The sequence below is a fragment of the Manis javanica genome, chromosome 1 (genome assembly GCF_040802235.1).
Source record: "Manis javanica isolate MJ-LG chromosome 1, MJ_LKY, whole genome shotgun sequence".
Classification (NCBI taxonomy): Eukaryota; Metazoa; Chordata; class Mammalia; order Pholidota; family Manidae; genus Manis; species Manis javanica.
Window position 1 is genome coordinate 13,895,634 of NC_133156.1, and position 22,957 is coordinate 13,918,590.

General features: G+C 37.1%; 1 protein-coding gene across 3 annotated transcripts in view; it reads right to left on the reverse strand.

Moving 5' to 3' along the window:
- Positions 1 to 22,957, reverse strand: part of FLT3 (fms related receptor tyrosine kinase 3) — a 66,125-nt gene that overhangs the window by 32,353 nt on the left and 10,815 nt on the right. For 2 of the 3 annotated variants that reach the window (XM_073228597.1, XM_073228588.1), the window contains exons 2-6: positions 13,758 to 13,879; positions 8,338 to 8,543; positions 5,657 to 5,772; positions 1,127 to 1,256; positions 114 to 241 (exon numbers count right to left, since the gene is read on the reverse strand). In XM_073228597.1, coding sequence (XP_073084698.1) covers positions 114 to 241; positions 1,127 to 1,256; positions 5,657 to 5,772; positions 8,338 to 8,543; positions 13,758 to 13,879 — 702 coding nt within the window. Of the gene's footprint in view, positions 1 to 113; positions 242 to 1,126; positions 1,257 to 5,656; positions 5,776 to 8,337; positions 8,544 to 13,757; positions 13,880 to 22,957 lie in introns of those variants that run through there. The other variant, XM_073228601.1, reaches the window with a different exon arrangement.

The window sequence follows — 22,957 nt, forward strand, 5'->3', positions numbered from 1 at the left end:
TTTCTGAAGTTGGGTGATTACCAAAGAGATTGACAGGAAGAATATATGGTTGGTCCCAGACTGCTTCTAAAGAGCAGTCTCTGGAATACAGGTCCACGATACTGTGGTCTTACCTATTGTGAACAGCTTGGTGCATTCCCTGCCCAGCTCATTTCTTGCACAGCACCTTATGTCTGTTCCAAACAATTCATGAAGCACGCTCTCCTCTTTTGTCACGACAGCTGGACTTTCTCCTTTACAGCTGCAATTAGAGAATCAATGTCATCTGACTAAACATGTTTTAACATTACCAAGGAATGTTCAGGAGAACAATAAAGCTAAAGGTTCTAGAGCCTGTTTAACCCCGCCAGGAAAGGAGCAGGTCAAAAGGCAAGCAAACCCGGATCTATGGCTTCAGAGAAGAGTTCCTAAGGGAACTACTTAACCATTAATTAATTAGTTAATTAACTAGTTAGTTAATCATTATCTCAACCCTTAGAATAACCCTGGAGAGGATTATATAATAAAACAGTTTACAGTTTTTCATGTTTGGTGATCTCTTTTGTTATTTCAAAAGAGAAAGAAAGGAAAAATTGAGAAAGAAGATGGGGGAAAAAGAAGAGAGAAAAGGAATCGCATGATTAGATTTTAATACAGCTTAACAAGGTAGGTGTCTTTTCTTTGAAGCACAGAAGAGGCCAGCCAGTGACAAGGAGAGAGGCTAAGAGTGCAAAACTCCCTAGAGTCCCCAGAACTAACAGGGGAGATGGTCAAGGTGTCCCTGAGGGACGTTACCCACATCTCAGGACCCAGGAGCAAATCCTTCTCCCCAGCCAGACGCTCAGGCAGCCAACAATCCTGCAACTTTCAAGGGCTTTTACTGGTAAAGTGTGACGTCTGGCGAGGACCCTGCAGTTGAGTGACATCAGATTTGAGTTCTGCAAGGCCTCCTTACTAAAACATCCCCCATTTTCCTCCCTGGGGAGTCCTGTTCTCCCTGGGAAGTTCTTTTAGGAGCCAAAACCTCCTGTTAACATGCTGATAAATGAACTTATCCAGACAGTATGATAGATATTTAGGTCTATATTAGACAAAGTCCAAAAAGTAGAGTAACAAACAAGAGTGGTGATCTCCGTACACGTCATACCTTTCACTCTGTGAATCGCAAAACACCCATTCCACGGTCGGTTCGGGAATGCTCTCAGAGATGCAGACCAAGGCGTCCTGATTTTCCATTTTTCGAAAGTAAGGTCTCCGCAATGTGTACAGCAGTGTGTCTAAAGCATCATAAATTATTCACATTTTAATGTTTTAAAAATAATCGTCTTGGCAGCCCCCTCAAAAAAAGAATTCGACATCATTAAGCAGTGTTAATATTTTATACCACAGCAGTATCTTCTGCTCCCCTCCAAATATATATATGTGATGGTATATGTCTCCTCACTAACATATTAAATTCAGTTCTGGCTGAAACACCCACTGGAGTATTTATCCTCTTTGCCAGTTTCTTTGGGTACTTCATCAGTGCACACACCACTAAAATAAATAAGGGGAGTGAAGTCATGGACACATTCGAATATTGCCATGCACAGGAGAAAGAAAACTAGAACTAACATAAAGACTAAAACCCTCCATATGCAGTTGAAGACCAGTAATTTTATCTGGAACTAGGCAGGAATATCCTGATTGAGAAATGTAGAATACAGTTGGATGGAGTTAGAACTGGAAGAGAATCGGGGGGTTCACGTTGGACCATCACCCCTCATGCCCCACCCCCTGTCTTCCACTCCCTACAGAGCTTAACATAAACTTTCTGCTTCTGCTTGGACCCCTCTACAGACAAGAGTTCACTAACTCCCAGAGTAGATAGTTCCGTTGTCAACAAGTCTTTTTTTTTTTTAAAGGAAGTTTCCCTATATTGAATTCCAATTTCCCTCCTTACAATATTTTTGTTTAAAATTATTATGTATTACTTTCTATGTATATATACAAAATAATATATGAAATAACAATGTGAAGCATATAATCAAAATGAATATTCATGGACTCACATACAACTTAACAACCTGAATATTAATAAATAACTTTGAATCTACTTTTGAGCCCCTCCCCATCTATCAACCCTAGGTAGCTTTTATCCTGAATTTTGTGTTTATCATTCCTGTGCTTTTAAAAGTAATTCACCACATGTTTACATGAGTGTATACACATGTTAAAATTCATCAAACTGTACACTAAAACTTGTGCATTTTATGTATGTACTTCAATTAAAAAAAATAATAAAAATATTTGGCCACACAGAAATGTGTCCCTAAACAATATACTGGTTTGTTTTGTTTTTGAGCTTTAACAAAAGAAATCACTCAATATGTTGTCTTCCACAACATCATTTTTTTCAAACAACTTTATGTTTTTAAGATTCATCCATGGCTTTGCATGTAGGTATCTTTTTTTTTTTTTTTTTACTGCTACATAGCATTCCATCGGTGAATACACCACAATCTATTCTATTTTCTTGCACTGGACATTCGGTTTGTTCCCTGTTTTTTGTATTACCAACAGTGGTGCTGTGAACATTCTATACTTTTTCACTGAGGCAGGTGTGGATGTTTAATAATATATCTAGAAATGGAACCACTGGTTTAATTGGGATGAACACATTCAGCATTATGAATCATAACAATCTGTTTTCCAAAGTGGTTATAATAATTTACACTTACATAGCAAGATATGAGACATACCAATTCTCTATATATGTACTAAGACTTCTTAATTTTTAACAATCTAGTGGGTATAAAATGGTATGTCATTGTGATCTTAATTTGCATTTCCCAATTATTAATTTAATATGTTTATTGACCACTTAGGTTTCATATTCTGAAAGTGAAATGCCCACTCATGTCTTTTGTTCATTTTTCTATTGAGTTTTTCCCTTATTTATTTGTAGAAGCTTTACCTATTACAATCATTAATCCTTTTTGATTATGTGAATCGCAAATATCTTTTCCCATTTTGTGACGGCTTTTACTTTATTTCCCTGTAATTTCTGACCAGCAGTCCCAATTCTAACCCTTGAGCAATTTTTCTTTAATGTGTAGCTTTGCTTCCACATGAAATCTTTCAAATATTTAAAACCAGAAACCAAGGACAGGGGAGATGATTAACTATCCAAGGGATTTTAACCAGTTAGCTCAGGTTTCCTGACTCATATGCCAGAATTTCCTCTAAGTTACACCACAATCTTCTTTCCTCAAAAGAGTTCCTTATCTTTATGCTGAACATTACCAATTCCTTCAGCTGCTCCTAATTTAAGGAATTGCAAGTTCTTCACTATCCTGGTTGCTCTGTTTTGCCAATATTTGTCTGAAAATAAAATGTAGAACTGAAAATAATAATCTCCCATTAATTTCCTTAACCTAGCTGTTCTATTTTCATGAACACTGCCAAAGTTCAGATTTCCTCTTTAGCAGCCGTGCTCCACTGTTGGTTAACACTGAGCTTGTGGTTCACTAAACCCTTTCCTTTTTTTTCACACTAGCTGTTGCCAAATCTCCCCAACCTGATTTTTTGAACCCCACCACCCAGCAGAATGCTAAAAACATGATACAATTGACTCGAATGATTGTTACATTTTTACATGGTAAATCTTAAGTGAAAATAAGATACCCTAAATATTACAGAAACACAGTAGATGTTCCCTTTCCTTATACAACTTTATTCAACTATAAAACCCTTGGCAAAAAAAAAAAAGAGAGAGAAAAAGGAAGCAAGAAATCTTTTATTTTCCAACCTGAAGCAAACAGATGATTTACCATCCCACGGAGGAGGGCAGGGAACTGGGGAGAGGCAGGGAATAGACCAAAGTCAAAGACTTCCTGACCTTTCATTTGCCTCGTCCTATACATTTCCGAGTCCTTGAAGGGCTTTTTGAACAAATTTTGACAAATTTTGATCTTATCTGATTTTTGTCTTGTAGGCTGGCTTTAGACAACCCACTCATAACCCCAGTAAAATGACACCTCTGGAAATCTAGTGAGCATAGGTGCTCTCTCTGTCAGCATCTTTGCCTACAAGGTTATGCATTCCTGCACAAGACCCAGGGCAATGGGTGTAGACCTGGCTACACTCCGCCTGTGCTGGGCCCACTTTCACACCTGTGAGCATGCCCATTTTCTCACCTACATGAAGGCGGGATGGCTGTGAGGGTCTGAGATGGTACACGCAGAACACGCTCAGCAAAGGGTGGCTGCTGAGCCAGGGCCCCGCTGTGGGTGGGATGCACCATGCTTCGTGCCTCCAAGTCGTTGGCAAGGAAGTTGGGCCCAGCAAGTCGATCAAGGTGTAGCCAGGGCACCTGATTTAAAGTGTCACTCACCCAGAGATTTGGGAACACTGCTCTGGCCCTAACGGCAGGAGCTATGAATGCACCACAGCCAGGCCTGGTCTGTTGTGTGAGGTAAGGCGGTGAGTGCGTACGGCACTAGGTCTGTGCCATCGGGAGGGAGTGAGGAGCCAGAGACGCATGCCACGGGAGATGCTGCCAGCTGCGTGGTTGCTGCCCTGGGTAAGCACACTGCATTGTTCCTTAAAGTTGGCACAGTGACCTGGCACTTGTATAAACATACAGTAGCCACTAACTTTACATAGCTATTTCAATTCCATTTTTAGTTTATTAAAATTAATAAAATCAAACCTTTGGTACCTCAATCACACAGGCCACATTTCCAATGTTCAACAGCCACATGTATCTGTAGCTACTGCATGGAAAAGCGCAGACACACGGTTCCATCACCTCAGAGAGCTCTGTCGGAAAGCACCATGATCTTACAGTCCCGTGGGGGATGTATTTCTACCCCCATTTTACAGTCGTCCCCCCTTATCTGCCATGTCACCTTTCACAGTTTCAGTTTCCCACAGTGAGCCATGGTACAGAGCAGATGACCCTCCTTCTGACATGTCCTCAGAAGGTCAGTAGTAGCCTGATGCCATGTCAAGTGCCTACGTCATTCCCCTCACTTCATCTCATCACACAGACATTTTATCACCTCCCATCATCACAAGAAGGGCGAGGACAATACAGTGAGATATTTTGAGAAACAGAGACCACATTCACATAGCTTTCATTATAGTCTCTTGTTATAATTGCTCTATTTTATTATTAGTTATTGTTAATCTCTTACTGTGCTTAATTTATAAATGAAACCTTACCCTACATACGTATAGAAAAAACATAGTATACATAGAGTTCAGTACCGTCCACGGTTTCAGGCATCTGCCTGGAGTCTTGGAACGGATTCCCCGTGGATATGTGGGCACTACTGCACAGGTAAGGAAATAGAGGTTCATGGAGATCAAGTGACCTGCCACAGGTGGGGTATCAGATCTAGAATAAGAACCCGGGGCTTCTGACTTCCAGATCAAAATGTTTTCCATTTTCTCCCCTGTCAGCCATCTGTCACTGAAAAAAGGATGTCCTGGATTTTTAGGAGCATGAATTCTGGTAGCCCAGGGATCATGTCAGAGTCTCAGTGGGTTATACGGACGTTTAAAGCAAATTCACTCAACGACGTGCTGATGGAAACCTGAATATTGTGTCCAGAGCAGCTGGTAAAAAGCTCATGAGTTCTAAACCACTGCTTTGGAATACTGCGAATACCTAGGAGCAAGCTGCACTTACTTCTTATACTCACTGTAAACAATATTGTGTAATTGGCAGCTTCACTCTGAATAAAAAGCAGGTATTCTCCAGCTTGGGTTTCTGTCATTTTCAAAATGACCATGGAAACAACTCTTCTGAAAAACAAGAAAGAGAACTGGTTATTTTGGAAAATGGGTGAAACTAAAAACATAAAATTTCATACTGAGTCAGAATGGCGGCTCCCACATTCCATCTCTACCCTGGCACCCAGGGCTGCTCCGTGGAGGCCGCAGTCTGTCGCACACCCAGTGCTCAGCCTGAGCCTGGTTAATTCGGCCTTGACTTTTATGAGGTCCTACCTTTGAGAGTGAGTGCCCTCCATCTAGCACTTTCATCTCATGCTTCTTGCACCCCATGGAGGGGAAACTCCTACCCAAAACTGCAGGGGCCTGTTGGCACACCCCCATGGACAGTGGCGGACCATTCCTTTCAGTGACGAAGCGCCCGCCACAGCCATATCGGCCCAGTCACCTGGCCACAGCGTCAGTTCCCCATTTGCAGAACCACATTACTGCACAAGCACGAAACACCGAGATATAGAACATTCTGTTTTGTGCTTCTCCCTCTCGAGAGGAAAGAATTCAAGCAAAAGGTATTTTCCTACGAACTAATCATTACACTGACATATCACACAGAGGTAAGGAGAAAGATGTTAGTATTTTTAACTTTGCAGATACTTGGTAGAGATAAATTGGCTAAGGGCAGTCTCTTCAAAGAAACGATGTTGATGTGTTTGGTGATACCCATTCTCATTTAAGCATAAAATATTGTTTAGCAGTTGACTAAGGAATGTTGGATTTAAATGTACACTTTCTGACCTTTAAATCCTTACTACTCAGAGTGTGGTCTTCCTCCGACAGCGTTAGCATTAGCTGGGAGGTAACAGAGATGCACAGCCTCGGGCTAGCCCAGACCAACTGAATCCAAATCTGCCTTTTAACAAGATCCCCAGGCCATCCAAATGCACCTTAAGTTGGAGAAGCACCGCTTAGAGCTCCAAGCAGCAGGTTCAAGAGTACTTGTGCGCGCATCATTATGGGCAGCAAATGAGTAGGATATGTATTTGATTTGCATCTGCAGATAGTTTGGTGATGTGCTTGCTTTCTCTGAAATGTTCACTTTCCTAGTATCATTTATGAACTCTTGCACATATCATAAGAAACTCTAAGCCAGATACAAATTTCTGTAATTTTCTACTGTGGAAAAGTTGCTTAAAGTATTTTGGTACCAAGTTAACTAATCCACATAAGACACCCCTATGACTTTGGCTAATAAATGGAACTCCTGTCCTACAGCAACAAAGGCAGCCTCTCATGGAATGAAAAGAACACTATTTTTTTTTATTTTGCTTTTTGGTCTCTATCTTTTGAGAACTGCTGTGGCATAAAATTTTAATAAGATTACTAGAACATTTCTTTAAGCCAAAATTCGTAATACAAGAGAGCTTTGGTTTAACCTCAAGATACAAGTAACCAAAACACAGAAGTGAGTAACACAGTCTTAAAAGAGGAAAGGAAAATGAATGTGTTCCAAGATTCAGAACCAAACCTCAGAATTATAGCTCCTGTCCTGAAAATCGCTTAAGAGTTTGGAAACAAATACAAACACCTGGTACAGATCAGTCACAGAGATGTTCCCCCATACCTCAGTCAAGTGGCATGCCACCCCCTTTAGGCCATTTGGGTGTCATTTACAGCATGTTCCTGGAAAAACAATGCCTCTTCTACAGCTATGGGCCACGAGAACACCCCCAAGAGTTAGAGAGAAAGGCTGCTTTAGGATTATTAATTGGGCATTTAAATGGCCTGTGCCCTTGCTTCCTGTCCCCATCTGGTCTCTGCAAGAGGACAAGGAAACCAGGAGGCAGCAATCAGTGCAGAGTGAGATCTAGGCTTGGCTGTGATCACCCACAAATCTTGGCTAAGATACTTTTACAGTTCATGGGATCAATGTTCCACCCTGCAGCTCAATTTCTTACTAAAATATTTTGTGGATATCACGTATCATTGCAATTCTGCTCATCATACTGTGAAACAAAATAGATAAAACCAAATCTTCTTTCCTAAGCATTTCTAAGAAGCTTCTTACTACTTTAGAAAACTTTTTGCTACTGCAGCTAGAATATAATGAAAATCTTCTATTTTTTTATCTTTAAGACAAAATCCAATTAAAAAACAAGACACCTTCAGTAGATACCATAAGAAAAATACTCCTTTCACAATGTGTTACATTCCACTTCCTGCTTTCTTACATCCTAATATCTATATACCTATACACGATTTTTAGATTAATACTTTATTTTTTTGAGCAATTTTAGATTAACAGAAAAGTTGAGTAAAAAGTACATATGCTCTTTCCCACATATGCTCTCTCCCCCAAAAAACACACATAGTATTCCTTATTAGTAACATCCTGCAGAGGTGTGGAATATTTGTAACAATTGATGAACCAATATCGATACTACTTAAAGCCCCTAGTTTATATTAGAGTTCATTTCTTTATGTTGTACATCCTGTGGGTTCTGACAACTACATAATGTCATATATTATATAAGAAATTCCAAATGAACATTTTGTGGCTAGAAAGTATTCCTTTAAAAACCCTTGCAGTTGTACCTCAAGTTGCAAGTCCTTGCGAAATTGGTGGTTGCAAATCCTTACCTGTTTTGTGAATCAAAGTGCGGCTGGCAATTCAGGGGGCTGTGATTAAAGACCCAGAGGCAGGAAATGTGTCCTGGGGTGTTGACCAGCACTTGTAGTGTGATGGAGGCAGACGCGTCTACTTCCACAGTGGCTGCTTCATATACTGCCTCTGTGCTCTCAGACTTCAAGGAGCACTTGAGGTCTTCCTCCAGGGATCCTGACCCCTATGTTGAAACAATGTGAATCTACGACAAGTGCATATTTAATGCCTGTTCTTCTTAGCTGGAAGCTTTATCAAATAGATATGTGGTAATATACCGCACACAACACCCAAGCATGTTGTAATCTGCTGAGAACATATCACTGACTGAAAATCCTATTGTTCATAATTCTCTAAAGAAGAGATAATGTTAGGCTGCATTTATAAAACATTCCACAGATGGTTATGGGTTGATGAACTGTATCCCCGCCAAAAGTCATATGTTGAAATCCTAGCCCCCAGTAGCTCAGAATGTGACTTTATTTGGAAATAGGGCATTTCTAGAGGTAATCAAGTTAAATGAGGCCATTGGCATGGGCTCTAACCCAATATGGCTGTGTCCTTATAAGAAGAGGAAATCTGAAGACATGCACACAGAATGCCAGGTGATACATGAAGATGGCCATCTACAAGCCAAGATAAGGCCTGGAATAGATTGTTCCTTCACAGCCTTAGAAAGGAGCCCACCATAATGACATCTAGATTTTAGACTCCCAGCCTCCAGAACTAGAAGACAATGAATTTGTTGTTCAAGTCACCCAGTCTGTGATACTTTGCTATGGCAAATCTAGTCGACTAAAATACAGACAATAATCGTAAAATTCATAATATATAGGTAAATGTTTTTTGTGGTTATTGGTGTTTAGATAAGAATCTACATAATAACAGTAAACTGGTATCTCTGTTAGCAAGACTTAAAAAACAAAATATATCCCCATAGGCTCATTGCTATATTCCTTACCTGCTTTAAATAACTGATATATGAGAGTAGGGTGTGGAAGCAGTTTCTGCCACTGGACCCCTTACTGTCTATTCTCCTAACATGTAGAATTACACATGTGTGCATATACACACACAAAAAAAAATTCAGGTGAAGAGCAGCATATAGCTCTTCTGCTCTGATCATGAGTCATATTTCTGGTTTTATTTGTTCATTTATTCAGTATATCTGACAAATTTATTTAGTTAATATCTGATAGGTGCTAGACCATCTGCTGGGCAGTGTGGGACTACAAAGAAAAGACACAGATCTTGTCCTTATAGTGTTTCACGTCTAGTAAGAAGAAATAACTCAAATACAAGGTGAAATATGATGTGCCCCATAAAAAGATACCAACTACTTTGAAAGGTAAATTTAACCTCAGAGGAAGAAGCGACTTCCAAACTGGAATAGTGGGGATAGGGAGACTTCACTGAATTTCAGCAATCAACCTGGATCTTAAAAGAAGGGCATAGAACGTTAAGAAAAAAATCCAACATACTAGAAGAAAATATTTACAAGTAAATGGCTAATACCCTTACTATATAAATAAGTTTTTAATATTGAGGGACACAAGACCAAAAACACAGTAGGAAAAATGGGAAAAAGACGTGAATAGACAGTTCACATAAAAAAGATAAAAAGAATGGACCTTGAACATAAGAGAAAATATTCAAACTCATAATTAGAAAAATGTGAATTAAAACAACACCGAGCATCACTTCTCATCTATTAGACTGGCCACAATTTTGAAGTATGAACACATTTTGTTGGTGAGGCTGTGAGGAAACAGCTATGCTCACACATTGCTGGGGGGAAATGCAAACATGTGCTGTTCTTCTGAAGGGGAATTTGGTGACACCTAATAAAGCTACATGTGCACTCACCCATTGAGCCAGCAACCCTTCTTCAAGGACTATTCTGCCAACAATTAATTGCAGCATTACTTGTAATTGCAAAATATTGGAACCACCTAAATGCTCATACATAGGGAATGGGTGAAGAAACTATGGGACATCCACACAATAGAGTATTAAACAGCTATAAGAAGAAAGAGGACAATCTCTATGAACTGATTTGGAGTGATTTTGGATATACTGTTAAGTGAAGAAAGCTAAGGGCAAAAGCTATCAACTTTCAAGTATGCTATGCTTCATGTAAGAAAGAAAATACACAAGTGTATACCCATTTGTGCACACAAAATACAGGAATAACATTTAAAAAAATCTAAAGAGATTGGTTACACACAGGAGGCAGATGGGAAATGGATGGAAATTTGGTGTCAGAGATGAGAAGGGAGGGATATTTCTCTGAGTATCTTTTTATATGGCTTTGGCTTTTAGGATCATAATCATGTTTCACATACTTAAAACTAACAAGGATGAGAGAGGGGAACTCAAAATAGAATACTAACCACATGGACTTCATTGTATTACAAATAAACAACATGACCAGAGTGAAAGGGGTGGGAAAGGAAAGAACCTGAGTAATTTTGGAAAATAATACCTTGGCTACTATAAGGTTAGAGACAAAAAGAATCATACACAAATAACATATAGTAGTGTGTAAATCTTTTTCTCACTGGGATATGGGTGAATATACAAGTAAATTATGATAGATAATGAGAGCCAGGTTTCTTATTTCAGAGAAAGAAGAACAATTAGGGAAAGAGGAAAAGCAAAACAGAACCCTTTTGTGCTGAACTGAAATTAGAGTTATCAGCATGAACTTATTGAAAGAGAGAGATAACAGATGATAGATAACAGAAAGATGATGAATAGATAGATAAATAGAAGTAGAGATGATAGAGAGATAGATATAGTGTGTATGGGATGGGAGTGGGTGGGTAGTATACATACATATATTTTCTAGTTGTGTCTGCTGAGAGGGCCTAGAAGCAATGACATCTCAGTGGCAGTGAGCACCCCCAGCTCTCAAGATCTTGGTTTCTAATACTATTCTCCATGAAACCAGGGCTCTTGAAGAAGTGGTGAATTCCAGGGCTGAAGCAGGAAAAACACAAAATGAGCCTGAACTATGTTGTAGCCAGAAAGTAAGGCAGTGTGTGGCAAATGATGGGGACCTGTTGGAAGGGCACAGTACCAATCTGAAGTAGTTTTCAATGGCCAAACTGGGAAAATTTGAGCAATAAAATAAAAATGACAGTTTTCGGTGATAACCTGTTAATAAAATAAGAGTCTATAAGTCCATACTGATATAAATAAATAAAAAGGAGAGAAGAGAGAGCTTTTCTTTACAAAATAATTCCAGTTAATAAATGAAGACAGAGTAAGAGGGAAAGGTAATCAGCATTAGGCAAACATCATAGGAATAACAGTTGTAGCACCATCCACCAAAGGATGCTAAAATCAGTAGGTGAAAATTGGAGAAGAAACAGGTTATTTGCATCTCCCCCAAAATACTTGTTAATTACAAAGAAAAAATAGAGTGACTTTGCAGTGGAGAAACCCAGCACACACAATCTTAATCTTCAAGCAGAAATGATAAATGATAGAGATAATCAGATTTAAACAATAATTAAGTGGGAATAGTAAAATTACCTTATTTTAGTTCCAGGATATACCGGCATTAAAGCTGAAGATGTAGTTAATGATTTATTAGAGTTGCACTGACAAATTTTGTCTACTGAAGAGCACTTGGTTATTCAAAACACCCCTGCACTGTGAGTTTCCCAGAAAATATTAATCTGGGATGGATAATATCTCATCTGAGAATTGAGAACTGTGCAAGAAATCAAAACCATTTTTTTAAAAGCCACAGACACCCTAGCAATCATTTCACATTAAAGTAGGAAAATATCCTAAAGGAGCAGCTTCAGCTTCAGGAAGGTGAAAGTGCACAGTGAAGACTGCTTATCTTTGCAGCAGTTAGGATTTGTATGACTGTCTGTTTGATATTGTTTAAGAATGACTACGTCTTAATACAGTCCTGAATATTGCAAAAGAATATAATTCATACTACATGAAAAAATAATGCAGAACTTAATACTAGCAAGACCAATCACATTAATTTTTAAAAGATGGTGTTTTGTAAGAAAACACCTAAGTGGGGTCACTATTTTCTTACATTGAAAAGACATGAAAAGTTTAAAACATCATAGCAAACAATATTAATATATTTTGCCTGCACTGAAATACTGTGTATGCAAAATGCCTTAATTACTAATGTGCCAATGTGTTATAATATATGTTAACCCATATATGTTAAAAAATTAAAATTGACCATGCTTCTGGCATTAAAAAAATCATATATTAAATCAGGATTCTTAGATGCATGTAGAATGTTGTTATTGAAACCTATTTCACACTGTTATAAAATTTGAGAATATTTTTGATACCTTTGATTTTGGGGTGGGGGTAAGTCCAGGGTATCATGTCATGTGTTTATGTATTATACCTACATAAAAGAAAACATAGTGATTATATATTTGTATGCATCCTTAACTGGAAATGTCCATAGAGTTGCTAATTTTTGCTCACTTTTTGTTGTAGGTAGACTGTTAATATTTTTAGGTCTCCATCATTTAAGCTTTCTTCATTTGAGTAAATATCTAGGCTCTGCTAACTGAATATCATGGGGAGAAGAATGGTAAAAAAGAAGCTTGGAACTTGAAGAAGCCAGAGCCAGATTATAGAGCAATTTGCATGTCAGTTTAAGTAATGGGAAGTCTCTGAAAGTTCCAAGCCAGGCAGTAAAGGATATAGCTGTACTTCAGAAAGAAGAGTCCAGCAGCCCAATCTGAGATGAATGCAAAATACTTATGATATTGTGATTATGAGAGAGTTAATGAGGGCTTGAGTTAGGGAAGTGGCAGTGAGACTGGGGAGTCTGAGATGATTATATGAGGACTATTAAAGAGAGGAAATTGATAAGACTTGGAAACCAAATGTGAAGGCAAGAGGGGGAAAATAGTAAAATATGACTCTGAGCTTTCAAGCCTGGGAACTAGAAAAGGCGATAAACAGAAATCAGTTAAAACAAGAATAGGAGCAGATTTGGGGAAATGGAAATGAAATAAATTATGTAGGAGGATTTTTATGAGCAAATGGGAAACTTATTTATCTACTTCAGGAGGCAGTTGGAAATTAGGGACTCAAGCTTGAGAGAGAAGCCTGGATTCTCTTTAAGGAGAAAGGTGAGTTCCTGTTACTTGTTCATGCGGAGTATCAGTGCCCTTCCTAAATCCAGACCTAAAGAGAACATGACTCTTGATGGAATGGACTCAGATGGAATGGAGTAGCAATGAGTATAAATGCTCATCTGCACCAAATATGAGTACATAATACATTTAAATACATAAAAAGAAGTATCCACATAACCATGGTAGGTCTCAATAGCTTAGAAAGTATATTCTTTAGAGAAAACAACTAAAGTTATATCGTTTTAATATTACTTTACCATGGGATATGGTGATGATATCCTCATTGATGAATCGTCGTTCTTATGATTGATTAAAACACACTTGATCACAGGTAGCTCTTGATTTGTAACAGTCTCAAATACCATTGCTGAAAATACAACTGTAAAACAAAATACAATGATGCTCATACATGTACACCATACAAAATAAAATATCATCTTACAGCAGAGCATAATCAAGGACAAGTGGCCAACAGGACAGTGTGTAGGAAATATGATTTCATAAAAAGCAAGTCTTACTATAAATCAGGACCACTGCTGCCCAATAGAACATTCTGCAATGATGGAATATTCTTCCTCTCTGCTGTCCAATATAGTAGTCATTAGCTACATGTGGCTATTAAGCATTTAAAATGGGGCTAGTGCAACTCAGGAATGGATTATTTGTATATAAGCCAATGTTTCTTCTTTATGAGTACTTGTAGAATCTTCTTTGTGCACTAAAATTTTCAAAATTACATGCCTTGTTAAAAGTCTATTTTCATCCATTGTGCTAGATACATAGTGCACCTTTTCAACGGGGAAACTCATATTCTTATCGTTGGAGAAGTTTTCTTAAGTTATATCTTCAATTCCTTCTCTCTCTTTCACTTTCTGTTCTATTATTTGGATGTTTCTGATGAATGACAGATGATCCCTGAAGTCTGCCCATGTATAATATAAGAAAGAAATACAAAATGTTCATCATGAGCTCTGTGGACAGTGTGTGACATATTACCTGATCTTCTCTGTGTGGTTATATTTAGGTCAGATTCCCTGGAAAATACTCTTCTTTCTCTTGCCTGATGCCTATGCTCTGGGAGCTGGGGCTGGCAATTTATACTCTTTTAGGGATCCTTCAGTGGAAATCAAACTGCTTCTAGGTTTTCTCAGCCTCCACCTTTTGATTCAGCTTTCTTCATGTGCTTTGAAGCTCTCAGAACTTTTTCTCCCTCCCCATTGTCTTTAAATTTTTTTTTTACTGTCATTTGAGTGGACTATTTGTAGACAGGAAGTAAATGTATGTGTTTAACCATGTTTGTACCTTGTAATCTGCCTTAAAATCTCTATTGCAGCTACGGAAACTACATACTAAGACACACTCACTGGTCTGTTTTACTTTGTCTTTATTACTTAACTATTGAAGAAGTCTCATTATACCAATACAAGTGGAATTGTAAGTGAAAATTCATACTAAATGCCAAAATCCTAACAAACCATTTCCATTTCTCCAGAACCATTTCCATCTGTATACATAGTTTTCAACTAATTGTATTGATAGAGTAGAAATAATTTTATATTCTGATTTTTAAAATTAAAAATAAGTATTTCTTATGATAATATATATAATTGTTTTGTATTTCTTTAGTGGATCTAACAAAAATGATCTAATCATTCCCTTGCCATTCCACATTTTACACACACACACACACACACACACACACACACACATGCACACACACACCACCACCATTTCAAAGACTTCACTAAGCCTTTCACTTTAAAAATAATTATTTCCTTAGTAAAATTTCTGGAAGTGGAATTAGTGTGTCAGAGGATATAAACATATTTAAATGGTTCTTGATATGCATTCCATTTATTTTCCAAAGGTGCTATACCAATTTATGTTGCCACATGTAAGGTGAGAATGTGATTATTTTTATTACGACCTCATCAGTGTTTAGTGATTATGTGTTTTTAATTTCCCTTAATACAGCCCTAGTCTTTTAAAGGAAACTAAATGAGCACAAAGGAGAGCGTAAGGGAAGAAAAAAAAAAGAAAACAAGATAAAAAGAGTATAAGAAACTGTCCTGTCCTATTCCCTAATGTTTTTTCCTCCCCACTCTTTTTTAAAAGTTTTTTCAGTATGATTCACATACACTAAATAGAACATATGCAAAGTGTATCAATGAGGATTGACATTGATATACATATATCTGTAAAATCATCACCACAGTCAAGATAGTGAACTTATCCATCACCCCCCCAAAAATTTCCATGAGCCCTTCTGCGATCCCTCCCTCCTCCCCATCCCACTCCTACATGCCAAGCAATCTCTGATCTCCTTTCTGTCACATAGGCAAGTTGGAATTTTCTAGAATTTCATACAAATGGAATCATATAGTATGAACTCTTTTTTTTTGTCTTGATTCTTTCACTCCATATATTTTTTGAGATTCATCCATACTGTAGTATTTATCAGTAGTTCATCCCTTTTAATTGCTGAGTAGTAGTCTATTATATATATATAACATAGTATTTATTTCATTCACTGGTTGATAGAATTTGGACTGTTTCTACTTTGGGGCTCTTACAAATAAATCTGCTATGAACATTTGTATAAAAGTCTTCATATGGACATATGCTTTCATTTTTCTTGAGTAAATACCAAGAGGTGTAATACCTAGGTCGTATGGAAGTTTGTGTAACCTTTTAAGAAAGTGCCAAACTGTTCTCCAAAGAGGTCATATCATGTTATATTCCTTTTGGTATGAAAATTTCAGTTGTGCCACACTCTCACCAACATTTGGTTTGAAGAATATTTTTCATTTTAGCAATTCTAAAAGGTATATTATATCTCATTGTGGTTTTATAGGCATTTTCCTAATGATGTTGAGCATCCTTTCAGATACTTATATGACATCCTATATATTCTTTGATGGTATGTCTATTCACATCTTTTCACCAAATCAAGTCTTTTGAAGTTGGGTTATTTTGTCTTATTATTATTATTATTTGGTACCAATATACAATCACATGAACAACATTGTAGTTACTAGATTCCCCCCGTGATTAAGTCACCACTACATACCCCATTACAGTCACTTTCTATCTGTGTAGTAAGATGTTATAGAGTCACTATTTGTCTTCTCTTTCCTGTGACCACCCCCTATGTTATGTGAGCTAATTGTAATGCCCTTTATTACCCTTTTCCCTCCCTTCCCACACAGCCTCCTCAGTCCTTTTCCCTTTGGTAACTGTTAGTCCATTCTTAGCTTCTGTGAGTCTGCTGCTGTTTTGTTCCTTCAGTTTTTGCTTTGTTCTTATACTCCACAGATGAGTGAAATCATCTGATACTTGTCTTTCTCCACCTGGTTTATTTCACTGAACATAACACCCTCTAGCTCCATCCATGTTGTTACAAATGGTAGGATTTGTCTTCTTCTACAGCTGAATAATATTTCATTGTGTATATGTACCACATCTTCTTTATCCATTCACCTACTGATGGACACTTAGGTTGCTTCCATATCTTGGCTATTGTAAATAGTGCTGCGATAAACATAGGGGTGCATATGTCTTTTTGAAACTGGGATCCTGCAATCTTAGAGTAAATTCCTAGGGGTGGAATTCCTGGGTTAAATGGTATTTTTATTTTTAGATTTTTGAGGAACCTCCATTCTGTTTTTCACAATGGTTGAACTAATTTACATTCCCACCAGCAGTGTAGGAGGGTTCTCCTTTCTCCACATCCTTGTCAGCATTTGTTGTTCCTAGTCTTTTTAATGTTGGCCATCCTAACTAGTTTGAGGTGATACCTCATGCGGTTTTAATTTGCATTTTCTGATAACTAGTGATGTGGAGCATCTTTTCATGTGCCTGTTGGTCATCTGAATTTCTTCTTTGTAGAAATGTCTGTTCTTATCCTCTGCCCATTTTTTAATAGAGTTACTTGCTTTTTGGGTGTTGAGGAGTATGAGTTCTTTATATATTTTGGATGTTAACCCCTTGTCAGATATGTCATTTCCAAATATATTCTCCCGTACTGTAGGATGTCTTTTTGTTCTGCTGATGGTGCCTTTTGCTGTACAGAAGCTTTTTAGTTTGATGTAGTCCCACATGTTCATTTTTTATTTTGTTTCCCTTGCCTGAGGAGACGCGTTCAGGGAAAAGTTGCTCATGTTTATATTCAAGAGATTTTTGCCTATGTTTTCTTCTAAGAGTTTATTGGTTTCATGACTTACATTCAGGTCTTTGATCTATTTTGAGTTTACTTTTGTGTATGGGTTTAGACATTAATCCAGTTTCATTCTCTCACATATAGCTGCCCAGTTTTGCCAACACCAATTGTTGAAGAGGCTGTCATTTCCCCATTGTATGTCCATGGGTCCTTTATCGTATATTAATTGACCATATATAGTTGGGTTTATATCTGGGATCTCTAGTCTGTTCCACTGGTCTATGGGTCTGTTCTTGTGCTAGTACCAAATTGTCTTGATTACTGTGGCTTTGTAGTAGAGCTTGAAGTTGGGGAGCGTAACCCCCCTGCTTTCCTTCTCAGGATTGCTTTGGCTATTCAGGGTCTTTTGTGGTTCCATATGAATTTTAGAATGATTTTCTCTAGTTTGTTGCAGAATGCTTTTGGTATTTTGATAGGGATTGCATTGAATCTGTAAATTGCTTTAGGCAGGATGGTCATTTTGAAAATATTAATTCTATCCATGAGTATGGGATGTGTTTCCATTTATTGGTATCTTCTTTAATTTCTCTCATGAGTGTCTTGTAGTTAGTAGAGTATGTCTTTCACTTCCTTGGTTAGGTTTGTTCCTAGGTATTTTATTCTTTTTGATGCAATTGTGAATGGAATTATTTTCCTGATTTCTCTTTCTGTTAGTTTATCATTAGTATATAGGAATGCAACAGATTTCTGCATATTAATTTTGTATCCTGCAACTTTGCTGAATTCAGATATTAGATCTAATAGTTTTGGAGTGCATTCTTCAGGGTTTTAAAGTTGGATTATTTTCTAATTATTGAGTTTTGAGAGGTTTTTCCTTAGTTTTATTGAGATATTATCCACATTGCATAAGGCTAAGGTATACAATAAAATGATATGATATATGTTCATATTGCAATGTGGTTACCAGAATAAATCTAGTTAACATAGATCATCTCACACAGTTACAAATTTTTTTTCTTGTGATGAGAACTTTTAAAATCTACTCCCTTAGCAACTTTCAAATAGATCATAGAATATTGATAACTATAATCACCATGTTATACATTATATTCCCAGAAATTACTTATCTTATAACTGGAAGTTTGTACTTTTTGACCACCTTCACCCATTTCTTCAATCCCCGACTCCTGCCTCTGACAACCACCAATTTGTTCTCTATTTCTATGACTATGGTATTTTCAGATTCCACATATAAATGGGATCAATTGTCTTTCTATGACTTATTTCATTTAGCATGAAGCCCTCAAGTTTCAGCCATGTTGTCATAAATGGCAGGAATTATTTCTTTTTTGTGGCTGAACAATATTCTACTTTGTATATAAACACTGTATTTTCTTCATCCATTCACTCATGAGTGGACACATGAGTGGTTTTCATGTCTTGGCTATTGTAAATAATGCTGCAATGAATGTGGGTGTGCAGATATCTCTTTGAGATGGTGATTTTGTTTTCTTCAGATATATAACCAGAAGTAGAATTGTCACATCATATGGAAGTTCTATTTTTAATTTGTTGAGGAACTTCTATACTGTTTTTCATAGTAGCTGCACTAATTTACATTCCTTCTAACATGCCAAAAGAGTTCCTTTTTGTCCACATCCTCACCAATACTTGTCATCTTTTGTCTTTTTAATGACAGCCATTCTAACAGATGTGATGTAATATTATGATTTCGATTTGCATTTCCCTGATTAGTGATGGGTCCCTTTTCATCTACCTCTGGGCCATTTGTAAGTCTTCTTTGGAGAAATGTCTATTCACTTCCTCTGCCTATTTTTTAAAAGGCTTGTTTGTTTTGCTACTGAGTTGCATGAGTTTATATATATATATTTCACTGTGTTCACAAGAACAATTTATGAATAAAATGAGAATTCTAACAAAGAGATTGAAAACCTGAGAAAGTACTAAACAGAAACCATAGAGCTGAAGAACATGATAACCACACAGTAAAATTCAAAAGAGGGGCTCAACAGCAGACTAGATGAAATGAAAAAAGGGATATTAAACTTGAAGGTAGAGCAGTGGAATTCACCCAATTAGAGGAACAAAAAGGAAAAAAAAAAACTTGAAAGGGAGTGAACATAGCTTAAGGATCTTAGGGAACACCACCAAGTGGGCCAATATTTGCATTACAGGGTCCCAGAAGAAAAGAAAGAAAGGTGAAGAAAACTTATTCAGGGAGATAATGTCTAAAAAATTCCCTAACCTGGGGAAGGACACAGACAACCAGATCCAGATCAGGAAGCCAGAGAGCTCCAAATAAGAGGAATCCAAAGAGACCCACACTGAGAAACATTATAATTAAATTAAAAGTTTAGAAAATAACTTTAAAAAGTTAAAGACAAAGAGAGAATCTTAAATGCAACAAGAGAAAGACAACTTATTACATTCAAGGGAACACCTATATAGTATCAGCAGCAGAAACCTTGCAGGACAAAAGGGAGTCACATTACATGTTCAAAGTGCTGAAAACAAAAACTGCTAACTGAAAATACTCTCCCTGACAAATTGCCCTCTAGACTTGAAGGAGATAAAGAGTTTTTCAAACAAGCAAAAGCTGAAGAACTTCATCACCACTAGACAGTCTTTACAAGAAATGTTGAAGGGGCTTCCTCAAGTGGAAATGAAAGGACAGTAATTAATGACAGGAAAACATATGAAAGTATAAATTTCACTGGAAAAGATAAATATATAGTTAAATTCAGAATATTGCAATGTTGTAAAGGTACTAGGTAAATCATTTATAAATCTAGCATGAGGGTTAAAAGACAAAAGTAATAAAAATAACCACAATAATTTATTAATGGATGCATAAGATAAAAATATCTTTTTTTTTCACATGATTTTGTGAAAAAAATTCACATAATTTTGATGTGAATTCTGACATCAAAAACATAAAATGTTTTTGGATTCCTCTTATTTGGAGCTCTCTGGGCTTCCTGATTTGGATCTGAATGTCTGTGCTCTTCCCCAGGTTAGGGAATTTTTCAGCCATTATGTCTTTGAATAAGTTTTCTGCACCTTTCTCTTTCTTTTCTTCTGGGATGCCTGTAATGCAAATAGTGGGCCACTTGGTGGTGTTTCCTAAGATCCTTAAGCTATGTTCCCTCTTTTTCAAGTTTTTTTTTCTTTTTTCTCCTCTGATTGGGTGAATTCCACTGCTCTATCTTCAAGTTTCACGTTCCTGTTTTCACTTCATCGAGACTGCTGTTGAACCCCTCTTTTGAGTTTTTCTGTGCAGTTATCATGTTCTTCAGCTCTGTGATTTCCATTTAGTACTTTCACAGGTTTTCAATCTCTTTGTTGAAATTCTCATTTTATCCATAATTTGTTCTTGTGAACTTAGTGAGCATCTTTGTTTCTATTGTTTTGAACTCTTTCCAAGTAAATCTTTTATGTCCATTTCAATAAGGTTTGTTCTGGAATTTTATTATTTGGTTTGAAACATATTCCTCTTTCTTCATTTTCCTTGACTCTCTGTGTTGGTTTCTGTGCATTAGATAAAACAGCCACCTATCCCAGTCTTTATAGAGTGGTCTTGTGTAGGAGATGAAACTTACTGTTCAGCCCAGGCTTAGGTCTTGATTGTCTCTCAAACCTTTGGGATTGTCCAAGTCACCTTCTTTGTTCTTACTGGCTCCCAGTAGTAAGGGTGTGCCAAGACCTGTCAGTGTCGCAAAGGGGAGGATCTGAATCAGCACATAGAGGCAGAGTGACTGGAAGCCAGACCCTCAAGCAGTAGTTTTAATGTATGCAAGTAGACTTCTTTCAGGGAAAGACTGGGAGCTGGGCATTCAGTCTGCTCCCTCTGCACTGAGCCCTGAGGGATAGCCAGTTAAGAACTGTTTCCTTGTTTTCTACAGTCCTGTAGAATCATACATGCTAGCCACCAGAGCCAGACAATCAAGGGGAGCACATTCTGGGGGGCAGCCACAAAAGCCTAGGCTCCAGATATGTGCACAAGCTCCTTTCAGGGAGATACCAAAAGAGGGAAAAGGTAGAGATGGCCCTCACCAGACTCCCCAGTCTCGGGCAGATTCATAGTCAGTTCCTAGATGTATGTTAAATTAGGAAACTGACTCCAGGTAGCAAATAGACCTCTTTAAGGGAAAGACTGAGAGACAGGTGCTTCTGTCTATTGCCTCTGAGCACTGGGGTGTAGCCACAGTTGGTCTTTGTAGGCTTGTTAAGTGTTTCTATCTTTGCTATAAACATCTTTGAGTTTTTAAAAATACATATTCTGGATACAAGTCTTATATCAAATACATAATTGACAACTATTTTCTGCCAATCTGTGGCTTGTCTTTTGAAGACCAGAATTTCTTAATCTTGAAGGTGCTCTTTATGAATTTTTCTATTATGGATCAAGCTTTTGGTTTTGTATCTAAAACATCTTTGTCCAATTTAAGTTTGGAAAGTTTTTTCCTAGAAGTTTTATAGTTTTAAGTTTTGTATGTATGTTTTTACATTCACATTTTAGTTTTACATTTAGGGCTATCATCCACTTGGAGTAAACTTTTTGTACAGTATGACATATGAATCAGAGTTTTTCCTATGAATATATTTACATATGAATATCCAATTGTTTCACCATTTATTGAAAGACTATAATTTCTTCACTTATCTCTGTACCTTCATCAAAAATTAATTGATTGTATGTTTTTTAATCTATTTCTGGAATCCCTGTTCTTTTCCATTGATCTGTTTGTCTATCTGGATGTCAATTTCACACTGTCTTAATTATTGTTTTATGATAAGACTTGAAATCAGGATTATAAGTTTTTCAACTTTATTCTTCTTTTCAAAGTTGTTTTGGGTAATCTAGGTCTCTTTCCATTTCCATAGGAATTTAGAATCAGTTTGTCAATTTCTGCAAAAGGTCTGCAGAGATTTTGAGAGGAATTGTGTTGAATCACCAGATCAATTTGAGCAAAACTGACATTTTAAAAATATTGAGTCTTACAATACATAAACATGGTATATCTTCTTTTATTTAGGTCTTTTTTAATTTCTCTTAGCAATGTTTTGTACTTTTCAATGTATAGGTATAGTCTATCTTTATCCCTATTTCCTATTTTTGTGCTATTTTGTATTTTTACTTCAATTTCTGATTGTAGAAACACAATTCATTTTTCTACACTGATCTCATATCTTCTGAATTTGCTTATTAGTTGTAGTTACTTGTTGTAGGTTCCATAGTATTTTCTACATATATGATACGTAGAAAATAGCTGCAAA